Genomic DNA, 14,086 nt, shown 5'->3' with positions numbered 1-14,086 from the left:
TTTAATTTTATTGATGCAATGTTAAAACAAGCTTACAAGGAAGACAAAGTTTTACTACAACTTAATAATAAAAAAAAAAGGCAAGAAATGGATCAGTACACAAAACTTAACAACGTAATTTTTCCAGAACTTCTTTTTTACACAATTTTCCAAACTAGTTCCTTTCCTGAGCCAGTCTTATTGAGTCCAACTTTTCCCCAATAACTTGTACATACCCTCAAAAATTCTATTTCTATAAACTATTGTATTTGAGTTTAAATCAGCTTAATAATCCAGTCGTGCCTTACCCAAACCCTGAAAAAGTACTGGAAAAATCTAAAAGAAAAAAACTGAAGAATCAACCACGACAGCAGTGGTGAATATGGCAGCTCAATGAGAACAAATTTATCTAAAGCAAAGTTTAGTTGTTCAAAGTAACTTGACATTTTTTCGTAGCTGTATTTAGTTGTAGTGGAAAGAGAAATTAATGGGATGTATGTTACTGTGGGCAAAACCGATAGGAAAGTGGGTAAACCATCAATGAAAGGGGACTCTATAAAAATAGATTGAGGACCCATTAAAATTGAATCTGGTGAAAAATACAGAACTTAGGTTAACCCTTTAGCACAAGGTAAACTAAACTGTATGGAATAATCTAGCATAAAAAATATATATATAATGAAAGAGATTAAGTAATACAGATTTAACCCCGTCTGCAAGAGCTCTTGCCTTCAGCTGAACATAAATGTTTAGTGTCAATTGAAGCAAATTATTAAAACCGCATCCTCAAAGCTATGGGGGTTAAGAAAAATGAGGTGATATACCCCTCATAAATATACATGATGTAGTCCAATTTTCAGTGAGCATTATCAAAAGACTATTATGCAGATGAAACTCCTCCATTGGAATCCTATTTGGATTTGTTTGATTATTATAGTAGTCTTTCTCCATCAAGCCCTTATCCTTGCTTCTGCTTCCAATTATTCTTCTATCCTGAGGGAATGTCAAATCCACACAAGGCTCTTTCAAAACCATCTTTCAGATAATACCAAAACCTGAAAATTGAGGTATAAAGAGACACCTGCATAACTGACACAGCCTTAGCAGTCATGTTAAACTAAATCTAAATGTAAGACAACCACTCTACTGCTGCAGGTCTCTCTGTCTTTCATAGTGGATTTTCACAGCACAAATTATGTTTGGCAAACTAGCATTCATATAAATCTGATGGCCTTCTCTTCCTTTTGCATTTCATGCATTAAACTCACATTCTCGACCACAAACCTGAGAAGGCGAAACTATCCATCTTATAAGACCTAAGGCATTCAACGCCACACTTAACCCCTTCCTTACTGAAGGGGTTGCCATGGAGGTGAATCAAGTAGCCTAGTAGCAGCTAGAATAAAAGTTTAAAAACTGCCCAGTATGGAAAGGGTTAATACTTGTGATGATGATGGTATGAAAATTGGATAATGAAAGTGAAAATAACAAAACTCATGTTGTGCTGAAGCATGGTTCATCTATAGTGCATTTTCAGAATGTTTTCCATAATCCTCACCAACCCCCCAACCCTAACTATGGGAGTGTAACATTCTAAAATCTTCATGGTTGTGACAAAAAGGAGTCGCAGCTCCTACAGAATAGGGAGGTCAGGGGTAACCTCACCACATCCATGGTACTACCAATGCTCCAATTACTATGCACAGTGAGTCTGTAATGAAGAGGGATTCCTCAGTCCAGAACAGATGACAGCCTCAAGTCCAAGGGAAGTGCAAATGCATACATTTTGTGTCTTGCATCCCTTATGGGACCCAACCTATGTTCTGTGTACCCTGTGCATTAGAATTTGAGCATTATGCTAACTATGCTATGAGACACTTTCATGACTATTTATAATATTATATCACACAGCATTACAATATCTGCAAGAAAGGCTTTTTTGATATTAGTTACATCAAACATAAGCTGTCAATCTTTGTAAACTCATTCAAAATGCCAACACTTCTTAACATGAATGTTAAGTCTAAAATTACCAACAATAACAGATCTGTTTCCTAATCTTCTCTACATAAAGGAGAATAAATGCTTTACTTTTTACCAAGAGCTTAATAAATGACATTTTACATTGATCACTTAAACCCAAACAATATGGTTTTTAACTTTGAGCACGAGGTTTTTCAATGTGACTGCCTGGTGCCCCTTTAAACTGATTCAGTTTATAAAACTGGCTTTATACCTTAGTTCCCAAGTATATATCAACATCCACTTCCAAATACCTATTGTTTAGCAAAGTTCAAATAGTATTTGTAGGATTCTATCAGTGAACATTCAAAACTAACCAAAAATTTAATATTTTCAGAAGATTTACTTGAAGTGATCAGCATCAACATTTGTCCACTTACTAGAATTTCAGTATTTCCGGTTTTCACCTTAACAAATTCATACTAAGCAAGAAAAACATCCTTAATCCATAGCTATTCTACATTAGATACATATTTTGACACCCATTTTGTTGGATGAATATATATATATAGGACCTCCTTACACAGCATGAAGATCCAGACATGTTTTAATGTACTGTACAATAACATCTAAAAAATACATAAGGACATATGTACATGCAGTATCACATAACAGTTTCCACGTGATAACTAAATTCCTCTGACATACATCTCTTGTAACTTGAATTATCTTTGGTTCATGTTACTCATATGCACATTTTAAGTTTACATACATTCAAGGCAGTTCTATATGCATGCAGATAGTAAATAAATATGTTCGTAAGCATTTGTTCACATTTTGTGGAAATCTTGTTGAATAAGCTTTGGATGGTTCAATGAACCATACAGTAACTATGCTATGTTCATGATACACTCTTGTATATTTAATGTATATATACATATATATATGCACTCATATGCTTGTGCTTATTTTTTCTGTGATTTTTATTATGGATATATATATATATATATATATATATATATATATATATATATAGAGATATATATGTGTGTGTGTGTGTGTGTATATATACACAAACATACAATCACACTACATTTGTATCTGCTATATGCAGTAATCTCTTTTCAGTTCTATATAATTTATTACTGCCTACTTTCTCTACCTTTCTCCTGTTCTACTTTTTGTCTTCCTGTTTCCAGTGTTTTCCTTATAATTTCACTACTGAAAATTTCTTTTTCTCTCCTTTTCTTCCTAAGTGACCCCATCGTGAATACCAATGAATCTATAGATATGAATCTCTTGCATATGACCCATGACATGACCTCCCAGGATCCTGGTCATGGCTACAGAATTGGGTCACAGGCCACTCAGGGAAGAAATTTAGTAGCATTATCTAATTTAATATAGAGCAGCAAGATAACACATTCCATCTTCTGTATGGTGATTGTACCTCGAGCACATGGTGTCTATTTCTAGGTGTTGATTAAATGCTGGGTGATAGCCTAGTTGTATTTACTTGGAGTATATGGGGTTATAGCTGTGCTTATGAGGTTCCACCTCAATGTCTCCATTTATCAAACTTGAACAGGTTTTTGGATGGTGTGTAGAGTGGGTGTATGAAAACATCATTATCATATCTATTTCCAGTCTTACAATATGGGAAGTCCCATTTTTCTCAGTCTATCCTCATATATCCTACCATTTGGGCTTAGAATTATCTTGGTTGCCACCCTTGTATTTGATTTTTCTTATAATTTTCCTTAAGGGCTGCATAATCCAGTCTTGGGTGAGTCAGACTTTCATTCATTTTTTGTTCATCTATGTACAGTAATTTAATTAAATGCCACTCTCATGTACATCACCTGCTTCTGAATTTCATCCATTATTTTCTTTATATGACTTCCCAGCAATATGTCATCTGACTAAAATTCCTAAATCGTATTCCTCCTTTACTGTCACAATGATTTATTTTCCCCTTTTATAACCTTTTGTCAGTCTTTTTTTTTCACTTTGAATTTAAGATTTTCCATTTCTTTTTACTAAAATTTATCTTCCACTCTTGGCTCCATTCATAAACCTTATCCAGCTTTTCCTGTAGCAATTTAGAATTTTCTAATATATAGTAAAAGTATTACAGGTGCTAGACCCAAGCCCTGTGGCACTTCACTAGTTAGCTCTCTCCAGTCTGACATCTGATCCCTCACTTCTGCTTGCATATGCTTGGGTCAAGGGCAATGTAGTGAGGCACAGCTCTCCCAAAGAAGGGCTTGACAGCCAGAACTAGTTTGTGGCTTCCCCTCTTATCCACACAAAATGATTTATGAAGCAGATGAGAAGAACAGCTCTTAAGAAAGGATCATCCTTCTATTCATTCACTCCTATTTTTTGCACCCTCTTCCTTCCTTGATGGTCATTCTACATGTATTCAAATGAATTACATGTTCTGACACATTCATAGAATAAACTGTGAATCCCCAGCTGAAAAGGGCTACAGATTATGACTAATATATGGGTCACTTCAACTTTTTTTTTTTTTTCTTCTTCTTCGAATGTGGGATTCACAGTTCATGTATCCAAGTACATACAGTTAAGTAAACAAATAGCCTAGTGTGGTTCTTATGTACTGTTTGTATACTAGACTGTAATCACTCTTTTTTCTGTTTTCTAAATCCTGTGTTTGCTATAGTTGAGTACATTCAGTTTATCTGTCTTCCCTGTGTGAAAGTGAAGACCATGTATATGTCAAATGCTGTTATGAACTGCAGTTTACCAGCACTTCTATCTTTGTGGGCAATTTTGCACCACTGTTGTCCAACACATCAAATGTGAGGCCATTTTAACTTAGTAAAAAGATGGTTACTGAGTGAGATGGCTGGATGTTCCTTGAATTCTTGATTGTCAGGGGTGAATATTTTTTAAGAAATGCAGAATCCTGTTTTATGTCATCCATATTTCAGTCTTATTGTTCAGAGCAACTTTCATCCCCACTTTGGCAATGCAGTCCTGAAGGGCCAGTACATTATTATATTGTATTTACTAAGCACCATTAAACACAGAACTGAGAAAGAAATAAAGAAGGGAAAATCTTGGGAGGAGACAGGGTATGAGAAAGTTAGGGAGAAAAAAATGAAAAGAAAAGAAAAAAGTGCTTATTACCTGGGTTCTGACTGATAAGTTGAGATGGTAAAGTAGTTGATGGTGAGTGAACTAGAGATAACACAGGTGGAAAAAACAATAATGGCAATAATAAAAAGTATGTACAGTTTTCTGATTATCCATATAAAACTAAAAGGCAACTGACAGCTGCAAACAATATACATTTTGCACAATATGTTCATAGAAACTGAGGAAGAATAGAAAACTATGTCATGAAACAGGTGGAGACAAGGTTAAACCAGATATCTGAGCTGTTTGTTCAGAAAACTATGATCCTCTTCTCAACAGGCTTCCTGCAGATAGGGCACTCATGCATACGGTCACCACACATCTGGCAAGTTCCATGACCACACAAGAAAATCATGTTCTTGAGACGATCTAAGCAAACAGGGCACATAGTCTGCAAAGCAAAAGTAGAGTCTGAATGCAAGGTTTCATTTGAAAAAACAAATGTCAACATACAACTAATACTATATGCACTTACTGCTGCAAGCAAATATGATCTAAATACAGAAAGATATCAATCAATTCATTGCCCCTGGTCTCCCTTGGAGAAGACCTGCACCTCCGAAAAGATAATGTGAGGCAAATGGAGGGTTGGGGAGATAGATCTAATATCATTACTTTTTTCATCTTATATTTCTATGACTAGGCAAAATTACTTTCTAATGTCAATCACCAGGAACCCTTGGTTGTAAGTCTAGCCTCCTACAAGCATTTAATCCACAGGCATACTTCTATAAATTTTTTGGAATGGTCTACTTTGTATTTGTATTTATCTTATTGTAGTATACAGGGAAGGAGCTACACTCATAGGGTTCCATTTCCTACTCTTCCACTTATCATACTAAGCTCCAAATTTATGTACAGTTCCAATTTAGTCTATATTCTTGATTTCCAATTATATGTAGATTTGAATTCATGTATTATTCCAACTTGGGTCATATTACCATCTAAGCTATTCCAAGTATTTATGCATCAATATGGAAAACTGTATTTCTTCACATCTAAAGTTTACACATGTAGGCTGCCTTAATTTGTTCTCATGACCTCTTAAAGCCCTCCTATCCTTAATCAAGAGATCTCTTCTGTCAATATAATCTATCCTTTTTAGTGACCTGAATATTGTAATAATATCGCCTCTTTCTCTTTGATCTTTCAAAGTTGGCATACCCAGTGCTTTTAGTCTTTCCTCATATCTGCCAGGCTGGTGGCCAGTTTGGTTGCTGCCCTTTGTATTCTCTCGATCTGTGTGGGGATCATACCACTGATGCATATTCCAGTCTTTAATGGATCAGGGTTTCAATGAGTTTTTTCATCATCTCTTTATCCATATAGTGAAAAACCACTTCTCTAGGTCAAGATACACAAAGTCCACCCACCCCTCTTCTTGCAGCACATCAATCACTCTCAAGTAAAACCTTAAAGGTTTGTAGTAGTAGGAGAGGAACAGTTGCTGGTTGTCAGCTCTCTTGTATTTAAGGGTAAAGGAAATACAGTTGAAGTTATTAGAGAGATCTTAGGCCCAATCCTAAGACTAATTATTGGCTTTCTTGGGCTGCACCTCCAAATGGAAGTGAGGAAGGTGACGAGCATTGCAGGTGGCAAGATGACTCTCATACAGATTCACAAGCAAAGTTTTGAACCACCCAGATTTTTTCATGATACAAAATTCTAAATCTTTGTCTGACAATTTTTTTTTATCTATTAAAGAAAATTACCTAACTGTAAGCTAAATGATACATGGGAAAATACTCTTCCATTCAATAAATAATGAGAAAATGTCTGGAGAGACATTAAATATGATTTGATCATGGTGAAGTACACATACATATATTCTATAAAATGACTAACTGTACATACATACATATATATACCCATGGCTTTTCCCACTTACATGGGAAGTAGCCAAAGACAAAAGACACAATTCCAGCCCCACCCACTCCAACCCATTCACCCCCCTCCCATATCAAATCAAATCAGCCATCCTGAGTCCACTGCTGAACAAAGGCTTCCTTCATAGCATTCCATGCTTCACACGACCGCGCCAACCTCTGCGACATCACTCCTGCAAACTTTTCAATTTCATCTCTCCATCTCCTGTCTGGTCCCTCTTCCACACTTCCTATCTCCCAGTGTCCACTCAGTAACAGACAAAGAGCAACTCACATACACAGTCGCAGGACCCACTGCTAACTGGCCCCTGATGGCAAACAGGGAAATTCCCCATAGATATATGGGGTACCATCATAATGACGGTGTGGACCATTGGGCACCCTATAGATATATAGGGCTTCACTGAATATAATAAATAAGGTGACACCAGATAAATATCTCACCAGAAACTAGTTGGCAGGGAGGTGAGATTACTGCCAAAAAAGCCCTTCACAGCAACCATGAAAATTACAAACAAAACAAAACCAGGCATTCCCGTTGGATCATCGTCTCTTAAAGGTCCAACCGCATTGCCTCATGTGCTTACGGGCATTGTGCCACCGAATGTGAGTAAGCACTGTCAAAGCAGATCCAAGCCTTGGACATTGAACAGCATGAAGAAAATGAAGATCTATACTTACAACGTAAGAACTCTCTCAGAAGACCATAGGCTGGAGAGTCTAATGGAAGAACTAGACAACATCAAGTGGGTCACTGTAGGACTGAGTGAAGTCCGAAGAACGGAAGAAAAATCGATACAATTACAAGATGGTCACCACCTGTTCTACTATAGAGGTAAGGACAAAGAAAGATCTAGTGGAGTAGGATTCTTGATCAACCGAGAAGTTGCTGGTAATGTAGTCAAGTTCAGTAGTTTATCAGACAGGGTAGCTTGGATTGTGATTAACCACTTCCATACGGTGACGCCTACGTAGGTGGCATGAGGAGCAAGTGGGTACTCGATGATGCCGATGTCGGCATCTTGATTATATTTACTGTAGTCGTACCTACGTAATTTCCATTCTCTCTAAACTGGCTTGATCAATTTTCTATGGTTATCAAAGTACACGGGTGAAAGAGAACGAACGATTGAGCACTGACTTTATTTTTTATAATGCATTTATTATGACGCAACATCGCACGTCGGGCAGCTAATGCTGCCAGATGTGCGATGTGCCCCGGAGTGAAGAGGTTAAGCTATGTAAAAGGTACACTCTAAAAATAGTTCAGGTTTATGCACCAACTTCACAGAGTACAGACGATGAAATTGAATCCTTCTATGATGATTTAAGTCAGGTAATGGATCAAGAAAAAAGTAAGTACACATTGGTAATAGGCGACTTCAATACTAAAGTTGGAATGAAGATGGGGAGACGAGTCGTGCATTGGGAAGTTTGGAGCAGGTGAAACAAATGACAGAGGAGAGATGTTGGTAAATTTTGCATAGAACTACATGAGGATAATGAACACTTTCTTCCAAAAGTGCGTAGGTCGTAAATGGACCTTGAGAAATCCAAATGGAATGACAAAGAATGAAGTAGACTTCATATTAGGAGATGAGAGCAAGAGAGTTAGCAATGTTATGGTCATAAATAAAGTCAACATAGGTAGTGATCATAGAATGGTAGGTTGCACAGCTAAATTCAATTTCAGAGCCGAGAGAAATAAAGTAGTTTTAAAAAAGAAAATCAGCCTAGCAAACTAGCAAAGGTTAAGGATAATAAGAAGGAATTTCAGTTAGAAATTAAAAATAGATTTGAAGCTCTAAGAACTAACAAGGACACAGTCGAGAATATGAATTTGAATTTAGTGAATATCATTAGGGAATCGGCAGAGAAAGTAGGAAGTACAAAAAGTATTAGAGAAAACAAATATTCCAAAGCTACAAACGACCTAATTAAAAGAAGGAGGACAATGTAAATTAAAAGCAGGAGAGACGAAATAGAAAGAGTAGATCTAAATAAGCTTATCAACAAAAGGCAGAGATCGGAGAAAAGAAAGAAAAACATGGATGAATTAGAGGAAACTATTTGGAAGGGAAAAAGTATTGGAGGGACTGAGCACAGACATGTTTTAGGAAGACAGCAAATGATATGTTTGAAAGATAGAAATGGAGATATCATTAACTGCAGAGACAGAATGGTAAAAAGAGTAGAGGAATTTTACCAAGAGCTTTACTCATCAAAGACCGTAGTTGAGTCAGTATATTCATCTGTAGAAGTTAGTAGTGTACCAGAGATTACGAAGGAAGAAGTAGAATTTACTCTAAAAAAATATGAAACGAGGAAAGCACCTGGGGAAGATGGTATGTCGATAGATCTGTTGAAAGACGCAGGGAAAGAAGTTCATATTAAGTTAGCTCAGTTGTACTCCCAGTGCTTACGTCAAGAAAGCATTCCTGAATCTTGGTGTAATGCTATAGTGATTTTGCTTCATAAAAAAGGAGACCAGAAGGACCTTAGTAACTATAGACCAATTAGCTTACTATCAAATGTATATATTCTCAAAGATCCTGACAAATAGACTGAATCAAGTTTTAGATGGAAACCAACCGAGAGAATAAGCAGGTTTTCAGAGTGGATACTCGACTCTAGACCATTTGCAGATGATTAACCAACTAATTGAGAAAACAACAGAATACAATATACCTCTGTGTTTAGCTTTTATACATACATATACCAAGGCCTTTTAGAACAAATAGCAATACTAAACTCGCTATGAAATCAGGGTACAAACGAACAGATCATAAGGGTTTTAGAAAAGATTTATGCGAAAGGTACTGCTATAATTCGACTACATAAAGATTCAGAAAAGATCAAGATCAAAAAAGGAGTACGGAAAGCGATACCATTTCACCCAAATTATTTACAGCTTGCTTGGAAGATATTTTCAAAAGGTTGAGTTGGGAAGAGAAAGGTTTGAAGATTAATGGCGAATATTTGAACCAACTAAGATTTGTGGATGACATTATTCTTATTTCAGAAAGAGCTGAAGACTTGCAAGAAATGCTGAGTGATCTAAACAAGGAAAGTCTCAAAGTAGGTTTAAAAATGAATAAGACCAAAACCAAAGTAATGTTCAACACAAAAGTTCAAAGTAAAGAGATTGTAATTGATGGTGACAGTCTTGAAGAAGTTGAGGAGTATAATTATTTAGGCCAGGCAGTGAAAGTGACAAAAGATCATGATAATGAAATAAAAAGATGTATTACAATTGGTTGGAAAGTGTTTGGTATAATAAAATCCTGAGAGGCTCTCTACCTTTATGTTTGAAATGCAAAGTTTACAATCAATGCATTCTGCCAGCAATGATCTACTGGTGTGAGACTTGGAAACTGATGAAGGCAATGGAAACAAAGCTAAGGACTGCACAGAGGAGAATGGAGAGATCAATGATGGGAATAACATTGAGAGACCAAAAGAGAGCAAGTTGGGTGAGAGAGCAGACTATAGTGAAAGATATTGTGTAGGCGGTGAAAGAGAGGAAGTGGAATTGGGCAGGTAAGTTAGTGCGAACTACTGAAGAGCGATGGAGCAAGTGTGTTACTGAGTGGACGCCACGAGATAGGAAGCGTGGAAGAGGGATATATATATATATATACTCAACAAAAAATCATATTGACAGTGTGAGAACTGTAGCATGGGTCAAAACTTCTGCTTGTGATCGTACCTGCTGTCACCCCTGTCATATTAGTTAATACCAAATAGTGTTCAGATGAGAGGTGAACACTAGACTTAAGATGGTCTCTCATTAAGTCTAGAAGCCCTCTTCAGTTCAAGATCCACCTCTCAGCTCAAAGGCAGTTGGAGGAACAAATTCTTTATGTGTACCATGACACTATCTATTTCTATGAATCATTTCTTATTTCACACTATGAACAAATATAATCCACTTCAGTACAACAGTAATACAGATACATCTTAATGACTGCAATTACCTGTTCCTTGATGTCGTGCAACTGCTGCTGAAGCTTCTGAAGGTCAGCAGAGCTCATGTCCCGTGATCCGTTGTTCATCAGCTGTCCTGACACAAGGTTCACACCTGCACCCACTCCACCACCACCACCACCACCACCACTTCCACCATTGCTGTTGTTGGCACTGCCTCCAACAACAGTAATGTTGTTGTTTTGGTTGTTGTTGTTGGTGTTGAGGCCAACAAGATTTCCTCCAGGCACATTTGAGGGAGGAGCTGAAAGTAGAATACTATTTATATATCTATATACCATGGGCTTCTTCCCCTTTATAAGTGAGGTAACCACGTCAAAGTCATGCACCCACTCTAACCCATTCCACTCCTGCCCACCACCCTTATTTCCCTCTCTTCTTAGCTCCTTGTGGATGAAGGGTCATCCCTGTCTCCTGCCCTCTGCCCAGGTCAGAAGCAATGTAGGAAGACACAGCACATTCACAGCAAGGCTGCTTCACTTACAAAGAGATCACCCTCTCCATCATTCTCATGCAGAAAATAGAGAAGATGGGGAAAGATTGCTTTGGGCTGCATCAAAATATTATTCACACACAGACACTCCCCACCCCCTCCCCCCTCCATTCAGGCTGCATCAAAGTATCATCCATACACAGCCATTCTCCACACACCCCTATCCCCTACCTTTTCCCTTCCTTGCTCAACTCACATTCCCCTCTTGCTCAAAGCCCCTTTCACCCCATCCATCCATTTCATCCTTGGTCATCCCCTCAAGTTCATTCCATCTATCTCTGCCCTCCACACTTCTGAGAGTAGAATACTGAATAAGATAAAAGGCCCTTGTTTTTGTTAATTGCTTCATAAACATTTGAAGGCCCTTTTTTTTCCCTCTCATTTTGCAAAATTCCACATGATTTAGTGTCTGGTTATGTCTAAGATCAAACTACGGTAATATAATTTATACATACACCACATATATAAGGTCTTTTCCCCCTTATAAAGGGGGTGGCCATTCAATCTTATTTTTTGTTCCACGCATCTTAACCCTTCATAGATGAAGGGTCATCCCAGTCTTCTACCACATTGCTTGGCCTTGAGCTCAACAAAGTTCTTTTATGTGTGCCACAGGGTTTGTGGGCTTATTAGTACTTTTTACCAATCCCTGGCCTACAGAAATCTTCATCACATTCTCTCCTCTTATTGGTTGGAAAACCCTCTCCCATTTCTGAACTAGATCTTTGGTAAATTCTTCAATTCAATCAGTTGCTTCAGTTCTCTAGTGCAGAAGACCTACACACACAAAGTAGACATTCCATTCACTCAAAGAAATCTTGTACTGCTGTTTGTACTGTGTTAGTGTTGGGCAAAGTAAAATTAGGTGTTCTGTGTCTAGTTTGATGCATAGATCCTGGGCTGAAGATGTCTGTTTGCAGGCTAATATTTTGCAAGGTACTACCCAAAACAAACATAAGTTCATCAACATTAAAATTTCCCTTTCTCAGTTTTCTTTCACATATCAGTCCTGCCACTATCACCCCTACTCACCACACTCACCCTGCCCACCACAGCAGACAATGAAGGGTATAAAGCGATCAATCACTGCTCGACACTGGACACACTTCTTCATGAGGGCAGCACAGTTGTCACAGGCACACATGTGGCGGCAAGGTTGGAAGAGAACTGATGCTCGCTTGTCAGAACAAACTACACATTCCTCAATCTGAAATGAGGTAAAAAGAAGAAAAAAATCAAGTTCCATACTATTTCAGTTGAAAGGAAAGGAAAAAAAAAAATCATTCATGAAAGTTGCTTATTCACTCCCTTCATACATGACAACCAAAAGCCTTTTTTCCTTTATGAAGGGTTGAGTCGAAGCACATGCCATCATGAAATAAGATTTGTTCAACCACTCCTCCAATTTCAACATCTAGGGCAAGGGTGAAATTTTTTTTTTTAAATGTGGTTGCCAAAATCAGCCAAATCTTTGATACAAAATTTTCTTGTGTGCCAATGGAATAAAACTATAGGGCCAACATACTAGTATGGGCCCACTCTCTTCACCTCCTAGGGCCCCAATCCACCACTCAGCACAGCATGTGGTTACCAATGGTCATACACAAGAAGCTGGAGATTTATCAGTTATTTTTTTAAGATGAGCTCTGGGTTTTGTGTGTCAGAAAAATGTCACTAGTGTACCAAGTTTTGCATGCATGCCAAGGGTTGCCCACCCCTGACCTAAGGAATGAAGGGTCACTTTGTCCCCCATCACACTGCTGAAGCCAAAAGCAATACAATGAGGCACAGCACTTCCCCTAAAGTCTTGATAGTAGAATTGTTTTTCCCACATCCTTTTGCAAATGACATGGTGACTTCCCCATCTTTATCTACTCAACATAAATTAAAAGGAAGATAAGAACATCCCTTCAAGCCTTGTCATCCCATTCTTCATTCACAGTTGGCACCTATTCACTCCCATCTTTTGTACTCTTTCTTTCCTGTGTACTCCTACTAGTAGTATACAGGAAAGGAACATTGCTTGTGCAAAGGCCCTCTTTATCCTATCCATCAATCTCATTCTTGGTCTTCTTCTCAAGTTTACTCTATCCACTTCTACTTTCTATACTCGTTTTCTTTCCATAATTGCTAGTCTACAAATAGATTTAAAGTCCTAACAAATAATGGTGACACCAAAGAAGGTATGAATTTTAATTTAGTGAATATTATTAGGGAATCAGCAGATAAAGCAGGAAGTACAAAAAACATCAGCAAAGACAAATACTTGTTACAAATGACCTGACTGAAAGAAGGAATAGGCACATTAACCACTTCAGTATGAGTCAAATTCTTGCGTGCAACACTGGCTGCCATATGTAAGATTCATCACACTACTCACATTATGAAATATAAAGTCACTGATGTATTACTCGTTCTCTTTTACTTTGAGTAATAATAGATACAGAAAACATGATCAAACCTGTTGACAGAATCCAGGAGTAACTCGTGTACAACTACAAAATAATATATGGTATAATCAAAACTCCGACACCAGCATCCTCATGTACCCACTCACGCCTCATGATGCCTGTTATAAGGTGGCTAAATAAAAGTATATGAATCACTGCAAATG

The 14,086-nt window shown here is 37.6% G+C and overlaps 1 protein-coding gene across 4 annotated transcripts in view; it reads right to left on the bottom strand.

Moving 5' to 3' along the window:
* The window catches only part of LOC143029304 (E3 ubiquitin-protein ligase MIB1-like), a 67,573-nt gene continuing 53,487 nt past the window's right edge, over positions 1 to 14,086 (bottom strand). For 3 of the 4 annotated variants that reach the window (XM_076192058.1, XM_076192056.1, XM_076192059.1), the window contains exons 7-9: positions 12,505 to 12,679; positions 10,970 to 11,223; positions 1 to 5,497 (exon numbers count right to left, since the gene is read on the bottom strand). In XM_076192058.1, the coding sequence (XP_076048173.1) occupies positions 5,357 to 5,497; positions 10,970 to 11,223; positions 12,505 to 12,679 (570 nt within the window). In that variant the 3' untranslated portion in view covers positions 1 to 5,356. The remainder of the gene's footprint in view (positions 5,498 to 10,969; positions 11,224 to 12,504; positions 12,680 to 14,086) is intronic. The other variant, XM_076192060.1, reaches the window with a different exon arrangement.

Source organism: Oratosquilla oratoria, chromosome 10 (genome assembly GCF_046742065.1).
Source record: "Oratosquilla oratoria isolate Oo_2021 chromosome 10, ASM4674206v1, whole genome shotgun sequence".
Lineage (NCBI taxonomy): Eukaryota > Metazoa > Arthropoda > Malacostraca > Stomatopoda > Squillidae > Oratosquilla > Oratosquilla oratoria.
This window is presented reverse-complemented; position numbering and strand designations above follow the sequence as displayed.